Source organism: Bombina bombina, chromosome 8 (assembly GCF_027579735.1).
Source record: "Bombina bombina isolate aBomBom1 chromosome 8, aBomBom1.pri, whole genome shotgun sequence".
Classification (NCBI taxonomy): domain Eukaryota; kingdom Metazoa; phylum Chordata; class Amphibia; order Anura; family Bombinatoridae; genus Bombina; species Bombina bombina.
In genome coordinates this window covers 311,652,853-311,675,183 of record NC_069506.1, presented here as the reverse complement: position 1 = coordinate 311,675,183, position 22,331 = coordinate 311,652,853, and the positions used below count along the sequence as shown (strand labels likewise).

General features: G+C 41.6%; 1 protein-coding gene across 1 annotated transcript in view; it reads left to right on the top strand.

Annotated features, from left to right (window-relative positions):
• The window catches only part of IGSF9B (immunoglobulin superfamily member 9B), a 257,520-nt gene that overhangs the window by 93,442 nt on the left and 141,747 nt on the right, over positions 1–22,331 (top strand). The window contains exon 12 of the mRNA XM_053691163.1: positions 6,835–6,946. Within this exon, the coding sequence (XP_053547138.1) occupies positions 6,835–6,946 (112 nt within the window). The remainder of the gene's footprint in view (positions 1–6,834; positions 6,947–22,331) is intronic.

The following is a 22,331-nucleotide window of genomic DNA, read 5'->3' as shown; positions in this document are numbered from 1 at the left end:
AATAGCTATTGTACCTAGTTAAAATAATTACCAAGTTGCCTGTAAAATAAATATTAATCCTAAAATAGCTACAATGTAATTATTATTTATATTGTAGCTATATTAGGATTTTTTTTTACAGGTAAGTATTTAGCTTTAAATAGGAATAATTTATTTAATAAGAGTTAATTAATTTCGTTAGATTAAAATTATATTTAATTTAGGGGGGTGTTAGTGTTAGGGTTAGACTTAGCTTTAGGGGTTAATACATTTATTAGAATAGCGGTGAGCTCCGGTCGTCAGATTAGGGGTTAATAATTGAAGTTAGGTGTCGGCGATGTTAGGGAGGGCAGATTAGGGGTTAATACTATTTATGATAGGGTTAGTGAGGCGGATTAGGGGTTAATAACTTTATTATAGTAGCGCTCAGGTCCGCTCGGCAGATTAGGGGTTAATAAGTGTAGGCAGGTGTCGGCGACGTTGAGGGGGGCAGATTAGGGGTTAATAAATATAATATAGGGGTCGGCGGTGTTAGGGGCAGCAGATTAGGGGTACATAAGGATAACGTAGGTGGCGGCGCTTTGCAGTCGGCAGATTAGGGGTTAATTATTGTAAGTAGCTGGCGGCGACGTTGTGGGGGGCAGGTTAGGGGTTAATAAATATAATACAGGGGTCGGCGGTGATAGGGGCAGCAGATTAGGGGTACATAAGTATAACGTAGGTGGCGGTCGGCAGATTAGGGGTTAAAAAAATGTAATCGAGTTGCGGCGATGTGGGGGGACCTCGGTTTAGGGGTACATAGGTAGTTTATGGGTGTTAGTGTACTTTAGGGTACAGTAGTTAAGAGCTTTATGAACCGGCGTTAGCCCAGAAAGCTCTTAACTACTGTACTCTAAAGTACACTAACACCCATAAACTACCTATGTACCCCTAAACCGAGGTCCCCCCACATCGCCGCAACTCGATTAAATTTTTTTAACCCCTAATCTGCCGACCGCCACCTACGTTATACTTATGTACCCCTAATCTGCTGCCCCTAACACCGCCGACCCCTGTATTATATTTATTAACCCCTAACCTGCCCCCCTCAACGTCGCCGCCAGCTACTTACAATAATTAACCCCTAATCTGCCGACCGCAAAGCGCCGCCACCTACGTTATCCTTATGTACCCCTAATCTGCTGCCCCTAACACCGCCGACCCCTATATTATATTTATTAACCCCTAACCTGCCCCCCACAACGTCGCCGACACCTGCCTACACTTATTAACCCCTAATCTGCCGAGCGGACCTGAGCGCTACTATAATAAAGTTATTAACCCCTAATCCGCCTCACTAACCCTATCATAAATAGTATTAACCCCTAATCTGCCCTCCCTAACATCGCCGACACCTAACTTCAATTATTAACCCCTAATCTGACGACCGGAGCTCACCGCTATTCTAATAAATGTATTAACCCCTAAAGCTAAGTCTAACCCTAACACTAACACCCCCCAAAGTTAAATATAATTTTAATCTAACGAAATTAATTAACTCTTATTAAATAAATTATTCCTATTTAAAGCTAAATACTTACCTGTAAAAAAAATTCCTAATATAGCTACAATATAAATTATAATTATATTATAGCTATTTTAGGATTAATATTTATTTTACAGGCAACTTGGTAATTATTTTAACTAGGTACAATAGCTATTAAATAGTTAAGAACTATTTAATAGTTACCTAGTTAAAATAATAACAAAATTACCTGTAAAATAAGTCCTAACCTAAGTTATAATTAAACCTAACACTACCCTATCAATAAATCAATTAAATAAAATACCTACAATTACCTACAATAAAACCTAACACTACACTATCAATAAATAAATTAAATACAATTTCTACAAAACACTACAATTACATAAACTAACTAAAGTACAAAAAATAAAAAAGAACTAAGTTACAAAAAATAAAAAAATATTTACAGACATAAGAAAAATATTACAACAATTTTAAACTAATTACACCTACTCTAAGCCCCCTAATAAAATAACAAAGACCCCCAAAATAAAAAAATGCCCTACCCTATTCTAAATTAATAAATTTAAAAGCTCTTTTACCTTACCAGCCCTGAACAGGGCCCTTTGCGGGGCATGCCCCAAGAAAATCAGCTCTTTTGCCTGTAAAAAAAAACATACAATACCCCCCCCAACATTACAACCCACCACCCACATACCCCTAATCTAACCCAAACCCCCCTTAAATAAACCTAACACTAAGCCCCTGAAGATCTTCCTACCTTGTCTTCACCTCACCGGGTATCACCGATCGGTCCTGGCTCCGATATCTTCATCCAACCCAAGCGGGGGCTAGACATCCACTGAAGAAGTCCAGAAGAGGGTCCAAAGTCTTCCTCCTATCCGGCAAGAAGAGGACATCCGGACCGGCAAACATCTTCATCCAAGCGGCATCTTCGATCTTCTTCCATCTGGTGCGGAGCGGGTCCATGTTGAAGCAGCCGACGCGGATCCATCCTCTTCTTCCGGCGTCTCCCGACGAATGAAGGTTCCTTTAAGGGACGTCATCCAAGATGGCGTCCCTCGAATTCCGATTGGCTGATAGGATTCTATCAGCCAATCGGAATTAAGGTAGGAATATTCTGATTGGCTGATCCAATCAGCCAATCAGATTGAGCTCGCATTCTATTGGCTGATCGGAACAGCCAATAGAATGCAAGCTCAATCTGATTGGCTGATTGGATCAGCCAATCGGATTGAACTTGATTCTGATTGGCTGATTCCATCAGCCAATCAGAATATTCCTACGCTGCTTTTTTTTCCACGCTGGTATTTAGAGTTGTCTGAGTGGCTGCGTTAGGCTCAGAAAAGGGAGCGTAGAGCATAATTTAGCTCCACTTCAACCCTCAATACCAGCGTTGCCTACGGTAGCGGTAAGCTGGAAAAACGTGCTTGTGCACGATATCCCCATAGGAAACAATGGGGCTGAGCTGGCTGAAAAAAAAACTAACACCTGCAAAAAAGCAGCGTTTAGCTCCTAGCGCAGCCCCATGGTTTCCTATGGGGAAACACTCTCTAAGTCTACACCTATTAACCCCTAATCTGCCGCTCCGGACACCGCCGCCACCTACATTATAGCTATGAACCCCTAATCTACTGCCCCTAACATCGCCGACACCTATATTATATTTATGACCACCTAATCTGCCCCCCCCCCAACGTTGCCGCCACCTACCTACACTTATTAACCCCTAATCTGCCGACCGGACCTCGCCGCCACTATAATAAATGTATAACCCCTAAACCGCCGCACTCCCGCCTTCGCAAACACTATAATAAATTGTATTGACCCCTAATCTGCCCTCCCTAACATCGCCGCCACCTACCTACAATTATTAACCCCTAATCTCCCGCCTGCAACGTCGCCGCTACTGTAATAAAGTTATTAACCCCTAAACCTAAGTCTAACCCTAACACCCCCCTAACATAAATATAATTTAAATAAAACGAAATAATATTCCTATAATTAAATAAATTAATCCTATTTAAAACTAAATACTTACATAGAAAATAAACCCTAATATAACTACAATATAACTAATAATTACATTGTAGCTATTTTAGGATTTATATTTATTTTACAGGCAACTTTGTATTTATTTTAACTAGGTACAATAGCTATTAAATAGTTAATAACTATTTAATAGCTACCTAGTTAAAATAAATACAAAATTACCTGTAAAATAAATCCTAACCTAAGTTACAAATACACCTAACACTACACTATCATTAAATTAATTAAATAAATTACCTACAATTAGCTAAACTAAAATACAATTAAATAAACTAATCTATAATACAAAAAAAACAAACACTAAATTACAGAAAATAAAAAAATATTACAAGAAGTTAAAACTAATTACACCTAATCTAAGCCCCCTAATAAAATAAAAAAGCCCTTTTACCAGCCCTTAAAAGGGCTTTTTGTGGGGCATTGCCCCAAAGTAATCAGCTCTTTTACCTGTAAAACAAAATACAACCCCCCCAACATTAAAACCCACCACCCACATACCCCTACTCTAACCCACCCAAACCCCCCTTAAAAAACCTAACGCTAACCCCCTGAAGATCTCCCTACCTTGAGTCGTCTTCACCCAACCGGGTCGAAATCTTCATCCAAGATGCGCAGAGGAGGTCCTTCATCCGGTAGAAGTCTTCATCCAGGCGGCGTTTTCAATCTTCATCCATCGGGAGCGGAGCCATCTTCCAAGGAGCCGACGCGGAGCCATCCTCTTCATCCGGAGTCTTCTAACACAATGACGGTACCTTTAAGTGACGTCATCCAAGATGGCATCCCTTCAATTCCGATTGGCTGATAGGATTCTATCAGCCAATCGGAATTAAGGTAGGAAAAATCTGATTGGCTGATTCAATCAGCCAGTCAGATTGAAGTTCAATCCGATTGGCTGATCCAATCAGCCAATCGTATTGAACTCGCATTCTATTGGCTGTTCCAATCAGCCAATAGAATGCAAGCTCAATACGATTGGCTGATTGGATCAGCCAATCGGATTGAACTTCAATATAAAATATTACAAGAAGTTTAAACTAATGACACCTAATCTAAGCCCCCTAATAAAATAAAAAAGCCCCCCAAAATAAAAAAAATGCCCTACCCTATTCTAAATTACAAAAGTAATCAGCTCTTTTACCAGCCCTTAAAAGGGCTTTTTGCGGGGCATTGCCATTGCAATTAGTCAATCGTATTGAGCTTGCATTCTATTGGCTGATTGGAACAGCCAATAGAATGCGAGCTCAATACGATTGGCTGATTGGATCAGCCAATCGGATTGAACTTCAATCTGATTGGGTGATTGAATCAGCCAATCAGATTTTTCCTACCTTAATTCCGATTGGATGATAGAATCCTATCAGCCAATCGGAATTGAAGGGATGCCATCTTGGATGACATCACTTAAAGGTACCGTCATTGTGTTAGAAGACTTTGGATGAAGAGGATGGCTCCCCGTCGGCTCCTTGGAAGATGGCTCCGCTCCGGATGGATGAAGATTGAAGACGCCGCCTGGATGAAGACTTCTACCGGATGAAGGACCTCCTCTGCGCACCTTGGATGAAGATTTCGGCCCGGTTGGGTGAAGATGACTCAAGGTAGGCAGATCTTCAGGGGGTTAGCGTTAGGTTTTTTTAAGGGGGGTTTGGGTGGGTTAGAGTAGGGGTATGTGGGTGGTGGGTTTTAATGTTGGGTGAGGGTTGTTTTTTTTTTTACAGGTAAAAGAGCTGATTACTTTGGGGAAATGCCCCGCAAAAAGCGCTTTTAAGGGCTGGTAAAAGAGCTGATTACTTTTGTAATTTAGAATAGGGTAGGGTATTTTTTTATTTTGGGGGGCTTTTTTATTTTATTAGGGGGCTTAGATTAGGTGTAATTAGTTTAAACTTCTTGTAATATTTTTTTATTTTTTGTAATTTAGTGTTTTTTTTGTATTATAGATTAGTTTATTTAATTGTATTTTAGTTTAGCTAATTGTAGGTAATTTATTTAATTAATTTAATGATAGTGTAGTGTTAGGTGTATTTGTAACTTAGGTTAGGATTTATTTCACAGGTAATTTTGTACTTATTTTAACTAGGTAGCTATTAAATAGTTATTAACTATTTAATAGCTATTGTACCTAGTTAAAATAAATACAAAGTTGCCTGTAAAATAAATATAAATCCTAAAATAGCTACAATGTAACTATTAGTTATATTGTAGCTATATTAGGGTTTATTTTATAGGTAAGTATTTAGTTTTAAATAGGAATAATTTATTTAATAATAGTAAATTTATTTCGTTTAATTAAAATTATATTTATGTTAGGGGGGTGTTAGGGTTAGAGTTAGGTTTAGGGGTTAATAACTTTATTATAGTAGCGGCAACGTTGCGGGCGGGAGATTAGGGGTTAATAATTGTAGGTAGGTGGCGGCGATGTTAGGGAGGGCAGATTAGGGGTTAATACAATTTATTATAGTGTTTGCGAGGCGGGAGTGCGGCGGTTTAGGGGTTAATACATTTATTATAGTGGCGGCGAGGTCTGGTTGGCAGATTAGGTGTTAATAACTGTAGTTAGGTAGCGGCGACGTTGGGGGGGCAGATTAGGGGTTAATAAATATAATATAGGTGTCGGCGATGTTAGGGGCAGCAGATTAGGTGTTCATAGCTATAATGTAGTTGGCGGCGGTGTCCGGTCGGCAGATTAGGGGTTAAAAAAAATTATTAGAGGGTTTGTGATGTGGGGGGGGCCTCGGTTTAAGGGTACATAGGTAGTTTATGGGTGTTAGTGTACTTTGTAGCACAGTAGTTAAGAGCTTTATGTTCCGGCGTTAGCCCATAAAACTCTTAACTACTGACTTTTTTTGGCGGTAGGAGTCTTGTCGGTAGAGGCTCTACCGCTCACTTCTTCCAAGACTCCAAATACCAGCGTTAGGCAAATCCCATTGAAAAGATAGGATGCGCAATTGACGTAAGGGGATCTGCGGTAGCCTGGAGTCGCGGAAAGAAAGTGAGCGGTAGACCCTTTCCTGCCTGACTCTAAATACCAGCGGGCGTTAAAAAGCAGCTTTAGGACCCCTTAACGCTGCTTTTGACGGCTAACGCCAAACTCTGAAGATATCAGGGTGGTAGCAGTGGACGTGCCTGGTCCCTAAACTCAAGTATTAAAGACAAATTAGGAAAAACACCCGAGTAAAGTGTGACAGGCAATGTTTAAGTAAGAGAATGCAGGATAAATAATTTATTTTATGCCACTTTATGATAGCAATTAACTAATGATTGTGTCTTTATCTTCTCAGGCACCAGCCCCCATGCCCCCTCTAACATTAAAGTCCTGGTATCCATGAATACAGCAAATGTGTCCTGGGAACCAGGGTACGATGGAGGATTCGAGCAGACATTCTCAGTTTGGTATGGCGCTCTGTGAGTCACCCCAGCATGCTTTGCAGCTTCTTCTTTTTTTTCACCACTATGCTATGTTCACCATCTATGTGGGAGGGGTCTGCCATGTTTAAAGCATTCCTCTCCAGACATATAGACACTTATCTATATATACGTAAATGTATACATGTATATTATGTATATGTATATAAATGTATATAGATAGATAGTATACATACAAAATTACTGCTCACATTTCCAGACATGTTTGTATGTATGTTCTAATGTATTTATAGTTGCTTCAGTACATATACACTCATTAAATGAAACACAAAAAAGTAAGTATTGCTCCATTATGTCACTTTAAACTATAAGATTCTTATCAGCTCTTGGTGTTGTCTCGAGTATGTGAGAGTGTTGGCCTTTGTCTTATTGTGAGTATGTTTGTCTGTCTGAAACCTTCTCCTGTATAAATGTCTGGCATTATCCATCAGTGCTACAGTGTTTGTGTACCTCAGTGTGCCTGTATCTGTGTGCCTCAGTGTGCCTGTATATGTGTGCCTCAGTGTGCCTGTATCTGTGTACCTCAGTGTGCCTGTATCTGCGTGCCTCAGTGTGTCTGTATCTGTGCGTCTGTGTGCCTGTATCTTTGTGCCTCAGTGTGCCTGTATATGTGTGTCTGTGTGCCTGTATCTGTGTGCCTCAGTGTGCCTGTATCTGTGTGCCTCAGTATGCCTGTATCTGTGTGCCTCAGTGTGCCTGTATCTGTGTACCTCAGCGTGCCTGTATCTGTGTGCCTCAGTGTGCCTGTATCTGTGTGCCTGTATCTGTGTGCCTCAGTGTGCCTGTATCTGTGTGCCACGGTGTGTCTGTATCTGTGTGCCTCAGTGTGCCTGTATCCGTGTGCCTCAGGGTGTTTGTATCTGTGCGTCTGTGTGCCTGTATCTTTGTGCCTCAGTGTGCCTGTATCTGTGTACCTCAGTGTGCCTCTATATGTGTGCCTCAGTGTGCCTGTTTCTGTGTGCCTCAGTGTGCCTGTATCTGTGTGTCTGTGTGCCTGTGTCTGTGTGTCTCAGTGTGCCTGTATCTGTGTGCCTCAGTGTGCCTGTATCTGTGTGCCTCAGTGTGCCTGTATCTGTGTGTCTGTGTGTTTGTGTGCCTGTATCTGTGCCTCAGTGTGCCTGTATCTGTGTGCCTCAGTGTGCCTGTATCGGTGTGCCTGTATCTGTGTGCCTCGGTGTGCCTGTATCTGTGTGCCTCGGTGTGCCTGTATCTGTATGCCTCGGTGTTCCTGTATCTGTGTGCCTTGGTGTGCCTGTATCTGTGTGCCTCGGTGTGCCTGTATCTGTGTGCCTCGGTGTGTCTGTATCTGTGTGTCTCCGTGTGCCTGTATCTGTGTGTCTCATTGTGCCTGTATCTGTGTGCCTTGGTGTGCCTGTATCTGTGTGTCTCGGTGTGCCTGTATCTGTGTGTCTCGTGTGCCTGTATCTGTGTGTCTCGTGTGCCTGTATCTGTGTGTCTCATTGTGCCTGTATCTGTGTGCCTCAGTGTGTCTGTAACTGTGCGTCTCTCTGCTTAACCTCTCCCTTTGTCTTTATGTGTGCACTCTCTATGTGTGTCTGCTCATCCTCTCCCTTTGTCTCTATGTGTGCACCCTCTGTGTGTGTCTGCTCACCCTCTCCCTTTGTCTTTATGTGTGCACCCTCTATGTGTGTCTGCTCATCCTCTCCCTTTGTCTCTATGTGTGCACCCTCTATGTGCGTCTGCTCATCCTCTCCCTTTGTCTCTATGTGTGCCCCCTCTATGTGTGTGTGTCTGCTCACCCTCTCCCTTTGTCTCTATGTGTGCACCCTCTATGTGTGTGTGTCTGCTCACCGTCTCCCTTTGTCTTTATGTGTGCACCCTCTATGTGTGTGTGTCTGCTCACCCTCTCCCTTTGTCTTTATGTGTGCACCCTCTATGTGTGTGTGTCTGCTCACCCTCTCCCTTTGTCTCTATGTGTGCACCCTCTGTGTGTGTCTGCTCATCCTCTCCCTTTGTCTCTGTGTGCACCCTCTATGTGTGTGTGTCTGCTCACCCTCTCCCTTTGTCTCTATGTGTGCACCCTCTGTGTGTGTCTGCTCACCCTCTCCCTTTGTCTTTATGTGTGCACCCTCTGTGTGTGTCTGCTCACCCTCTCCCTTTGTCTTTATGTGTGCACCCTCTGTGTGTGTCTGCTTACCCTCTCCCTTTGTCTTTATGTGTGCACCCTCTATGTGTGTGTGTCTGCTCACCCTCTCCCTTTGTCTTTATGTGTGCACCCTCTATGTGTGTGTGTGTCTGCTCACCCTCTCCCTTTGTCTTTATGTGTGCACCATCTATGTGTGTCTGCTCATCCTCTCCCTTTGTCTCTATGTGTGCACCCTCTGTGTGTGTCTGCTCACCCTCTCCCTTTGTCTTTATGTGTGCACCCTCTATGTGCATCTGCTCATCCTCTCCCTTTGTCTCTATGTGTGCACCCTCTATGTGTGTGTGTCTGCTCACCCTCTCCCTTTGTCTCTATGTGTGCACCCTCTATGTGTGTGTGTCTGCTCACCCTCTCCCTTTGTCTTTATGTGTGCACCCTCTATGTGTGTGTGTCTGCTCACCCTCTCCCTTTGTCTTTATGTGTGCACCCTCTATGTGTGTCTGCTCATCCTCTCCCTTTGTCTCTATGTGTGCACCCTCTGTGTGTGTCTGCTCATCCTCTCCCTTTGTCTTTATGTGTGCATCCTCTATGTGTGTCTGCTCATCCTCTCCCTTTGTCTCTATGTGTGCACCCTCTGTGTGTGTCTGCTCACCCTCTCCCTTTGTCTCTATGTGTGCACCCTCTGTGTGTGTCTGCTCACCCTCTCCCTTTGTCTCTATGTGTGCACCCTCTATGTGTGTGTGTCTGCTCACCCTCTCCCTTTGTCTTTATGTGTGCACCCTCTATGTGTGTCTGCTCACCCTCTCCCTTTGTCTTTATGTGTGCACCCTCTATGTGTGTGTGTGTCTGCTCACCCTCTCCCTTTGTCTTTATGTGTGCACCCTCTATGTGTGTGTGTGTCTGCTCACCCTCTCCCTTTGTCTTTATGTGTGCACCATCTATGTGTGTCTGCTCATCCTCTCCCTTTGTCTCTATGTGTGCACCCTCTGTGTGTGTGTCTGCTCACCCTCTCCCTTTGTCTTTATGTGTGCACCCTCTATGTGCGTCTGCTCATCCTCTCCCTTTGTCTCTATGTGTGCACCCTCTATGTGTGTGTGTCTGCTCACCCTCTCCCTTTGTCTCTATGTGTGCACCCTCTATGTGTGTGTGTCTGCTCACCCTCTCCCTTTGTCTTTATGTGTGCACCCTCTATGTGTGTGTGTCTGCTCACCCTCTCCCTTTGTCTTTATGTGTGCACCCTCTATGTGTGTCTGCTCATCCTCTCCCTTTGTCTCTATGTGTGCACCCTCTGTGTGTGTCTGCTCATCCTCTCCCTTTGTCTTTATGTGTGCATCCTCTATGTGTGTCTGCTCATCCTCTCCCTTTGTCTCTATGTGTGCACCCTCTGTGTGTGTCTGCTCACCCTCTCCCTTTGTCTCTATGTGTGCACCCTCTGTGTGTGTCTGCTCACCCTCTCCCTTTGTCTCTATGTGTGCACCCTCTATGTGTGTGTGTCTGCTCACCCTCTCCCTTTGTCTTTATGTGTGCACCCTCTATGTGTGTGTGTCTGCTCACCCTCTCCCTTTGTCTTTATGTGTGCACCCTCTATGAGTGTGTGTCTGCTCATCCTCTCCCTTTGTCTTTATGTGTGCACCCTCTATGTGTGTGTGTCTGCTCACCCTCTCCCTTTGTCTTTATGTGTGCACCCTCTATGTGTGTGTGTCTGCTCAACCTCTCCCTTTGTCTTTATGTGTGCACCCTCTATGTGTGTGTGTCTGCTCACCCTCTCCCTTTGTCTTTATGTGTGCAACCTCTATGTGCGTCTGCTCATCCTCTCCCTTTGTCTCTATGTGTGCACCCTCTATGTGTGTGTGTCTGCTCACCCTCTCCCTTTGTCTTTATGTGTGCACCCTCTATGTGTGTGTGTCTGCTCACCCTCTCCCTTTGTCTTTATGTGTGCGCCCTCTATGTGTGTGTGTCTGCTCACCCTCTCCCTTTGTCTTTATGTGTGCACCCTCTGTGTGTGTGTGTGTCTGCTCACCCTCTCCCTTTGAGTCAGTGGGTGCATCTAGGCACTGTATGTCTGTCTGTGTACTATCCGTATGTTTATATGTGCACTTTCTATTCTCCTGTGTCCGTATGTCCTTCATTATTTATTTATGTCTGTCAGGGCTTATATATGTGTTAGACTAATGTTTTTTGTTTCTTTTCCATTGTCAGTCTCAGCTCCACTTTGTTGGCGTCTGTTACTGCTCCTGTGTATCTGTCCCTCTGTGTCTTCTGTTTTACCTCTGTTTGTGTGTCTGTCTGTGCTCCAGTGTCTGAAGCTTCTTTTGTGTGTGTCACAGTTGCTCTTACTGTGTTGTGGTGGTCAGCTCTCCAGTGACTTTGTGTCACTACCTGTCATTGCTTCTGTGCCTGTGTAGAGTTAGTGTCCCTTTACTTCTCTCTTTAACTCACAGTCGGCAAGATTACAAGTTGTGTGCTAAACCGGGTGCGTAAATAACGCAAATAAATGAGCAGTATCGCACTCTCCATAGCGCTTCTGTTACAAGTTACTCAAAAACCTTCTTTTGTTGTGCGGTATGGTGCGTTAAGCTCCATGCCGCACAAAACCCAAGGCCTGACTTGACATGCTCGTGCACGTTTTTCCCCATAGACATCAATGGAGAGAAAGTGTTAGAAAAACACTCCTGCGATTGCAGAATAGCGATCGCCGTAACGCAACCCCATTGAAGTTTATGGGGAAAAGAACGTTTTTTAAAAACCTAACACCCTAACATAAACCCCTAGTCTAGGTACCCCTAATCCGCCAGCCCCCGACATCGCCTACTCTAAATAAAGTTATTAACCCCTAAATCACCGACCCCCCACATCTCTATTATTATAATAAAGTTATTAACCCCTAAACCACCGGCCCCCCACATTAATAAAGTTATTAACCTCTAAACCGCCGGCCCCCCACATCGCAGCACACTAAATTAAACTATTAACCCCTAAACCTAACTATCCCCTATATTTAAATTAAATTTACAATATAACTATCTTAAATAAATAAAACCTTAGATTAAACTATATATTAACCTAACAAAACTATTTTATTATTTTAAAATAAACGAAAAATAAAAAATAAATAAATTACAAGATTAAAAAAAACCTAACACTATGAAAAAAAATCTAACATTACTAAAAAGATAACACAAACACTACGAAAAATAAAAAAAACTAATATTACAAAAAATTATAAATGAAATTATCCAAAATAATAAAAATTAAACCTAATCTAATAGCCCTATAAAAACAAAAAAGCCACCCTATCAATAAACTACCAATAGACCTTAATAGGGCCTTTTGTAGGGCCTTTTGCCCTAAGTTAAACAGCTCTTTTACCTAAAATAATTACAAAGTCCCCCTTAAAAGTAAACCCCCCACCCAAACAACCCACCAAAATAAAAACCGAATCTAAAAAAACCCCAAGCTACCCATTGCCCTTAATGGGGCATTTGTATGGGCATTGCCCTTAAAAGGGCATTCAGTTCTTTTTCGCCCATAAAAATAAATAAGCCCTAATATAAAAAAAAAAAAAAAAAAAAAAAAAAGCGCCTAAAAAACCTAAGTCTAACCCCCAAATAGGTACTCACCGTTCCTGAAGTCCGGCGGAGAAGGTTTTTATTCAGGCGGTGAACGTCTTCTTCAAGGCGGCGACATCTTCATCCAGGGCAGAGGCGGTCGGGCGGAGCAGAGGTGACCGCGGTACAGGATCGTTGACCGTGGAGCCATCCAGCGTGGAGGGTCCTCTTCATACGATTATCACCGCACACTGAGGATTGGCTCCGCGGTCGACGGTCCTATTCCACGGTTCGCCATTTCTGTTGTGTGGTCACCTCCGCTCCGCAATACCTTTGGCCTGGATGAAGATAGAAGAGGTCCCCGTGCTGGATGAAGATGCCGCCACCTGGAAGAAGACATTCACCGCCGGCTTCAGGAACGGTGAGTACCTATTTTGGGGTTAAACTTAGGTTTTTTTTTTGTTTTGTTATTTTTTCTAGATTATGGCTTTTTTATTTTTATGGGCGAAAAAGAGCTGAATGCCCTTTTAAGGCCAATGCCCATACAAATGCCCCTTTAGGGGCAATGGGTAGCTTAGGTTTATTTTACACTTAGGTTTTTTATTTTGGGGGGTTAGTGTTGGGTGCGGGGGGGGTTACTTTTAGGGGGGAGTTTGTAATTATTTTAGTTAAAAGAGCTGTTTAACTTAGGGCAATGCACCACAAAAGGCCCTTTTAAGGGCTATTGGTAGTTTATTGATAGGTTAGGGGGTGTTTTTATTTTGGGATGGCTTTTTTGTTTTAATAGGGCTATTAGATTAGGTTTAATTTTTATTTTGGTTAATTTAGTTTATTATTATTTTAATCTTAGATTTTTTTATTTCTTTCCTATGACATGGAGAGTTCACAACGTCATTCCAATTACTAGTGGAATATTCAACTCCTGGCCAGCAGAAGGAGGCAAAGAGCACCCCAGCAAAGCTGTTAAGTGTAACTGCCTTACCCATAACCCCCAGTCATTCTCTTTGCATCTGTCAATGGAGGTTGTGCGAAGTTAGTGTCTGAAGAATTTAATCCTTTTATGGGTACTTTTCCCTGAAAGTAAGAAATGGGGTCTAGCTGTCTCCACGTCAGTAGTGGTGGCTTTGAGCAGTTAAAAGGCGGCGAGGCAGTCCTTGCTTTACTTTTAACACTTTGCTACCCCTCTGTGGAAAGCCAGAGTCGGTTACTCTGTTCTTTCTTTTCCTACAGGTCCATGACAGGGAGCATAGTGCCTGCCACACCTTGAGGATCAGCATCTCTTATGCAAGGGTCTAAGGTAAGTGCCTTTGCGGATTGATACGCAGTACAGTTTAGCTTTTCAAGTGGAGGCTGTTTGTTTGGTGGCTTCGATCAGATTGTATTACTGAACAAGTCAGACTGCATTCCTGTTGCTAGTGGGGTATTATCTTGGTGGTAAGAACCTTAAGCAATTTAAGGAATTTTTTTATCTAAAAGTTTTGTTTCTTTTCTCAAGAGGTCTAAATGGCTCACTGGAATAATCCACATTATAGTACAGGTAACTACACAGTGTGGTGTCTGATTCTTTATAGGTACTTACTTAAATGAGTTTTAATATTTAATAACATTTTAAAAGTCTTTTTATTTTTCATTTTGCCGTGTATACTTGTGGGAATTATTAGCTATGGACAGGATCAGTCCAGCTCCATGGATAAATGTTTACTTTGTTTAGAAGCCCAAATTCTTTTGCCTATGCAATATTGTTCTTCTTGTTTATCTAAGACTTTAAAATGTAAAGACAGATTACTCCTTTCTGAGCCTAATGTCTCTCAGGATAATGCTGTGTTTGACATACCTCCGCTTTCTCCTCAAACGTCCCAAGCCTTAGTTGTTTATCATACTGTGTCTTCTGTGTCCTCTAATCCACCTGGGGGTGTTTATTTACCTGGGGATTTTCCCGCTCAGGTTTCTTCTGCAGTAACAGCTGCTTTGTCAGCTTTCCCTTCATTGGGTAAGGGTAAGAGAAAATCTAAACACTTGCCTAATGCTAAGGTTTCTGATTCTAGGACTGCATTAGCCTCTCTTACTCAGATGTCTGATGATGAGGATACTTCAGTAGCTTCTGAAGGTGAGATCTCAGACTCTGACACTTTAGCAGAAAAATCTTCAGAATCTGAAGAAGTTAATTTTTGGTTTAAGCTTGAGCACCTCCGATTACTTTTAAAGGAGGTTCTAGCTACTTTGAATGACTCTGAACCGGTGGTTGCTGTCAACCCCATGAAGTCTTTAAAATTGGATAGAGTCTATGATTCCCCATCTTCAGAGGAGGTTTGTCCTGTACCAAGGAAGATGTCTGAATTTATTGCTCAAGAATGGGACAAACCAGGGGTTCCTTTTCCCCCTTCACCTGTTTTTAAGAAGATGTTTCCTGTGGCTGACTCTATTCGTGACTCATGGCGCACTGTTCCAAAAGTAGAAGGAGCTATTTCTACTCTTGCTAAGATAACTACCATTCCTATAGAGGATAGTTGCTCTTTTAAGGACCCAATGGACAAGAAGCTAGAGGCTTACTTAAAAAAGAAGTATGTCCATCAAGGATTGCAGTGGCAAACAGCAGTGAGTATTGCTACGGCTGCAGGAGCTGCATCTTATTGGTGCAATGCGTTATCTGATCTTATTACAGAGGAAACTACAGTAGAGGAGATCCAAAATAGGATCAAAGTTCTTAAATTGGCCAATACTTTTATCTGTGATGCCAATATGCACACTTCATGGTTCTAGCTCGCAGGGCTCTATGGTTCACATCTTGGTCGGCCAATGTCTCTTCTAAGGCAAAGCTTTTGGCTTTACATTACAAGGGAAAGACTCTTTTTGGACCTGGTCTGGCAGAAATCATTTCAGAGATTACAGATGGAAAGGGATCTTTCCTACCTCAGGACAAGAAAAACAGACCTAGAAGTTGTCAGACTTCTAATTTTCGTTCCTTTCGTAACTTTAAGGGACAAAAGTCCTCTTCTTCCTCATCTAAACCGGATCAACACAGATCTTCTTGGAAATCAAACCAGCCCTGGAATAAGGTAAAACAAAACAAAAAGCCTTCTGCTGACTCATGAAGGTTCCGCCCCCAATTCCTGTGTGGATCAGGTGGGGGGGCAGTCTTTCTCTTTTTCTTCAAGCCTGGATACACGATGTCCCAGACCCTTGGGTGGTGGACATAGTATCTTGGGATTCAAGTCTTGCCCTCCAAGGGGCAGATTTCTCCTGTCAAGACTATCTTCAAACCAAATAAAGAAGGAAGCCTTCTTAAACTGTGTAAAAGACCTATACTCTCTGGGAGTTATTGTTCCTGTCCCTATAGCAGAGCAGGGTCTAGGATTCTACTCAAATCTATTTGTGGTTCCCAAAAAGGAGGGAACTTTTCGGAAAATTTTAGACCTCAAGTGTCTAAACAAATTCCTCAGGGTTCCGTCCTTCAAGATGGAAGCTATTCACTCCATTCTCCCTTTAGTACAGGACGATCAGCTTATGACAACCATACACAGGAAACACCATCAGTATCTGAGGTTTGCCTTTCTGGACAAGCACTTTCAATTTGTTGCACTTTCATTTGATCTGGCCACGGCTCCCAGAATATTCACAAAGGTTCTGGGGGGCTATTGTCTGTGATCAGATCCCAGGGAATTGCTATGGCGCCTTATCTGGACGACATCTTGGTTCAGGCGTCATCTTTTCAAGTCATACAGAGATGCTGTTGTCTTTTCTACATTCCCATGGGTGGAAGGTGAATTTGGAAAAGAGTTCTCTTGTTCCATCTACCAAAGTGTGTTTCCTAGGGACTATAATAGATTCCCTGTCCATGAAGATTTTTCTGACGGAAGTCAGAAAAGACAAGATTCTTGCTTACTGCCTTTCTCTCCAGTCTGCCTTTCATCTATCTGTGGTCCAAGGCATGAAGGTGATTGGACTGATGGTGGCATCCATGGACCTCATTCATTTTGCTCAGTTCCATCTACGACCGCTGCATCTTTGTATGCTCTGTCAGTGGAACAGAGATCATTCGGATTTAACTCAAAGGATAAATCTGGACCCTCTGACAAGAGACTCTCTCTCGTGGTGGGTGTCACAGGAACATCTGTCTCGGGGCACTTGCTTTCTGAGACCTTCCTGGGAAATTGTGACTACGGACGCCAGCCTGTCAGACTGGGATGCTGTTTAGGGCCTTCTAAAAGCTCAGGGCCTGTGGTCTCGGGAGGAGTCTATTATCTATGCCCTATTAGTGTGGCCTCAACTAGCATTGGTCCGGTTTATAAGATTTCAATAAGACAACATCATCTCAGTGGCTTACATCAACTACCAGAGAGGGACTCGGACTTACTTAGCCGTGAAGGTGGTGACTCGAATTCTACAGTGGGCGGAAGCCCACGATTGTCTCCTATCTGCTATCCACATTCCAGGAGTGGACAATTGGGAAGCAGATTTTCTGAGCAGACAGTATAGTGGGCTCTTCATCCAGAAGTGTTCTCTCAGATAACCCTCCAGTGGGGGCTTCCAGACATGGATCTGATGGCGTCCCGCCAAAATGCTAAGGTTCCAAAGTACGGTTCAAGGTCAAGAGATCCTCAGGCCGTTCTGATAGATGCTGTAGCGGTTCCTTGGAGGTTTTCTCTGGCTTATCTGTTTCCTCTGTTTGCTCTACTTCCACAAGTCATCGCTCGTGTCAAACAGGAGAGAGCATCAGTGATTCTAATAGCTCCTGCATGGCCTTGCAAGATCTGGTTCGTGGATCTTGTGAGGATGTCATCTCTACCTCCTTGGAGGTTACCTCTGAGGAAAGACCTTCTTCTTCAGGGTCCATTCCTCCATCCAAACCTAGATTCTCTGAAGCTAACTGCTTGGAGATTGAACACCTAGTTCTGTCTAAGCGTGGTTTTTCTGACGGCACCATAGAAGCTATGATTCAGGCTCGAAAGCTGGTCACTCGCACGATTTACCATAAGATATGGCATTAATATCGTTATTGGTGTGAATCTAAGGGATTCTCTTGGAGCCGGGTGAGGATTCCCCGGATTTTGTCCTTTCTTCAGGATGGACTGGATTAGGGTTTATCGTTCAGTTCTCTAAAGGGTCAGATTTCAGCGTTATCTGTCCTTTTGCACAAACATCTGGCAGATATACTAGATGTTCAAGCCTTTGTACAGGCCCTGGTTAGTATCAGGCCTGTGTTTAAACCTGTTGCTCCCCCAAGGAGCCTTAATTTAGTTCTTAAAGTTTGAGCCTATGCATGTTATTGATATAAAACTGTTATCCTGGAAAGTTTTGTTTCTTGTGGCCATTTCTTCCGGTCGCAGAGTGTCTGAACTTTCAACTCTACAGTGTGATTCCCCTTACCTTATTTTTCATGCTGATAAGGCAGTCCTTCGTACTAAATTGGGTTTTCTTCCTAAGGTAGTATCAGATTGAAACTTTGATCAGGAAATTGTTGTTCCTTCTCATTGTCCTAATCCTTCTTCTCAAAAGGAACGTCTCTTACATAACTTGGATGTTGTGCGGGCTCTAAAATTTTACTTACAGGCTTCTAAAGATTTTCGGCAATTTTCTGCCCTGTTTGTTGTTTTCTCTGGAAAGAATAAGGGTCAAAAGGCCACTTCTACTTCTCTGTCTCTATGGTTCAGAAGTTTGATTCGTTTGGCTTATGAGACTGCTGGACAACAGTCTCCTTAGAGAATTACGTCTCATTCCACTAGGGGTGTATCCTCGTCTTGGGCTTTCAAAAATTAAACTTCTGGCAACATAGTCCTCTATAGGTTCTTCAAGCAGTGGTGCCTTCTGTTTAGGTCCTCTTGCCTATTTCTCCCTCCCTGTTCATTCCGTGTCCTCTAGCTTGGATATTGGTTCCCACTAGTAATTGGAATGACATTGTAGACTCTCTATGTTATAGGAAAGAAAACAAAATGTATGCTTACCTGATAAATGTATTAATTTCCGGACATGGAGAGCCCATGACCACACCCTCTTTTAATTAGAATTCAGCACTTTTTTTGTGTAAACTTCGGGCAACCTTTTACCCTTGTGTTCCTTCCTTTTCCATTTCCTTCGACTGAATTACTGGGGATTATGGGTAAGGCAGTTACACTTAACAGCTTTGCTGGGCTGCTCTTTTCCTCCTCCTACTGGCCAGGAGTTGAATATCCCACTAGTAATTGGAATGACGTTGTGGACTCTCCATGTCCGGAAATAAATAAATTTATCAGGTAAGCATAAATTTAGTTTTTTTATAATGTTAGTTTTAGCAATGTTAGATTTTTTTTATTTTTTCGTAGTGTTAGTTTTTTTTTTAATCTTGTAATTTCATTTATTTTTATTTTTTTAATATAGTAATGTTAGGTTAATTTATAGATTAATCTTAGGTTTTTATTATTTTACAGGTAAGTTTTTATTTATTTTAAGATAGTTATATTGTAATTTAAATTGAAAGATAGGGGATAGTTAAGTTTAGGTGTTAATAGTTTAATTTAGCGATTTGCGATGTTGGGGCCGGTGGTATAGGGATTAATAGGTTTAGTTTAGTCTTTGCTATATGGGGGGCTGGCGGTTTAGTGGTTAATATGTTAATTATAGTCTTTGCGATGCAGGGGGTTGGCGATTTAGGGGTTAATACTTTATTTTAGTGTTGGCTATGTGGGAGGTTGGCAGTTTAGGGGTTAATATATTTATTTATTGTTCGCTATTTGGGTGGGCAGCAGATTACGGGTTAATAAGTTTAATAAAGTAATTGTGATGCGGGGGAGTGGCGGTTTTAAGGGTTATTAGGTAGTTTATGGCTGTTAGTGTACTTTGTAACATTTTAGTTATGAGTTTTGTGAAACATTTTTGTTTTGAAAAATCCATAACTTCTGGTCTCAGATGGGGGAATGGTTTGCGGCAGTATAGACTATAACGCAAGCATTTTAGCCGGACTGTACAAGCTGTAATACAGGCGCTATGAAAATCCTGCACTCAAAATCCATTTTTTGAGTGCGAAATGGAGAGTTGCGTAAAGGCTAAAACGCTTGTGATAAAGCCGTACAGCAGCAACTAGTAATACAGGTGACCTGCATATTGTTAAATTTTCAGTGGTATAGTCGTACCGCACCATACCGCAAAACTTGTAATCTAGGTCAGTTATTTCCACATTTTACACTATCATGCCCTTTGTTCCTAAAAAAATAATAACATAATAACATTGATGTTCAATTTTCTGTTGATCCTATTGGTTAAATACAAAGTTTAAGTTGTCTTCTCAGTCACAATTTACTACCAGTGAGGCATACTTACATATCCAACTTTGTCTTGCTCAGAAAATGTGCTGAACTCTGGGGTTGTAATGAACTATGTATTTAACTTCTTTGCATTTTCATATCAGTAAACAAGCATTTGTGTCATAATAAAACTATATACAGAATTGTATTATTATACTAAAATATCCTCTTAAAATGGCTCACAGTCTTTTTTTTATTTGTATTTGATACCCATTTAAGTTGATAACCTTATTCAACTTTGAACAAGACACAGTTTTACTTACCAGCAGGCCTAGGGTCCAATTTATTAAGGGCCGAATGGCCCTGAATACATATTTTTCCGCACAGGCCTTCAAGCTCACCGGAAACAGGAGTTAGGATGCAGCGGTCTTAAGACCGCTGCTCCTTAATTCGTCATCCGCCTCTGAGGTTGCGCAAAGTAATCCACCTGATCCTATACGATCGGGTTGATTGACAGAATCTGCAGGGGGCAGTTAACCAGAACTTATTGTGCAATGTTAAATGCCGACAGCGTATGCTGTTGGCATTCAGTAATGTCTGTCAGACATGATACGCTATAGCGAATCATGTAAGCCCGGGGTATGATAAATCTACCCCTTAGCCTTGATCTTTAGGTTTTTATTTATTTAAAGGAACATTGTACACTGATATTTTTTCACCTTTATTGTGTTCCCAATTATCTATTATCTACTGGAGTGTAATAAAATTGTTTACAAATATCTCCTTCACTTTTAATTCTCATTTAAAATTGCTGATTTTGTCTATTGTATCCCCACCTATAATGAACATTTCTGAAGTTAAGTTTTGGTTACAAAAAAACCCCATGTAAACAAGAAAGTTTAGATAAATGACTGCTTCCAGTCGGTGTCTGTGACAGAGAGGTACTAACATTTTCATTTTCCATTGTACTCTCTAAGGGCCTGAGGAGCTAAATCTCTCCGCTCAGGGGAGAGGATTTAAGAAGTCTCATCAGTAACGCAAGATTCCTAAAATAATTTTAGAAACACACATTTTACGTTTACGGGCGTGCGATAAATAACCAGCCATTACAAATGTAATAGCAGCACACATTTGCTTGCCCTGGTATTACTAAGTGGAGCGCTAAGATCTTTGCACTTCACTTCTAAACTAGCCCAATGCTTTCCCTGCTAGCTCAACCCATTTCATTAGGTTGTGGTTTCAGTTAGCAGTAACAGGTATTTCATATACAAAAGTATACCTAAAGAAGCAATTTCCCATACATATTATACTCTGCCGATGGTATAACAAGTGATTGTAAACACATTAAGGAGAAACCAGTTTTACAATGCACTTTACTTTTAAATGTTTTTTTGTTGAATGACACTACAGGTGGTAAAGCCTCCATTTTTATATTAACTAATAAAGGTCTGGATTCCAATCCATTCCAATCTATTTGTCAACCCTACAATAAACTATTTAAAGGGACAGTTTAGTCAAAATTACATTTTCATGATTCAGATAGGACATGTAATTTTAAACAACTTTCCAATTTACTTTTATAATCAGATTTGCTTTGTTCTCTTGGTATTCTATGTTTAAAGCTAAACTTAGGTACATGCTAATTTCTAAGCCCTTGAAGGCCACCTCATATCTCAGTGAATTTTGAGAGTTTTTCAAAGTTAGACAGCTCTAGATCATGTGTGCCATATAGATATCATTTTGCTCACTCCTGGTGAGTCAGCACTGATTGGCTAGTCTAGCAAAAGAACTAAGATAAGGGGCAGTCATCAGATGCTTAGATACAAGGAAATTACAGAGGTAAAAAGTATATTAATATAACAGTGTTAGTTATGCAAAACTGTGGAATGGGTATTAAAGGGATTATCTATCTTGTAAAACAATAAAAATGGTGTAGACTGTCCCCACCCGTAGCTCCTGCTGTAGTTAGCAGATCGATGACAAATCCGGCTTCCTCCAATCATTGCGTGCCCCCTTTGGTGTCCGGCTCATGAGACAACACAACGATTGGAGGAAGCCGGATTCGTCATCAATCTGCTAACTACAGGAGGAGCTGCAGGCAGAAGATCGCTGGTCTGCTTTCCATAAAGAAAAGGTATTTTAAAATAGAAGCTTTAATGTAAAGTGTAATGCATTAAAGTGCCCCTGTTTTTAAGAGTATTTTTAGACACTGGCACTTTTTCGTTAGACTTTAGATTCACTTTAAGGTATTTGAATGGAAAGGGCTCCAAAGTGTGGGTGCATATGTATACATGTGTATATATTTTTTAGTGTGTGTGTATGTGTGTATACATATATATATATGTAAACACATATATAGATACATATGTATACACATGTACACACACACACATATATATATATATATATATATATATATATATATATATATATATATATATATATATATATATATATAGATAGATAGATAGATAGATAGATAG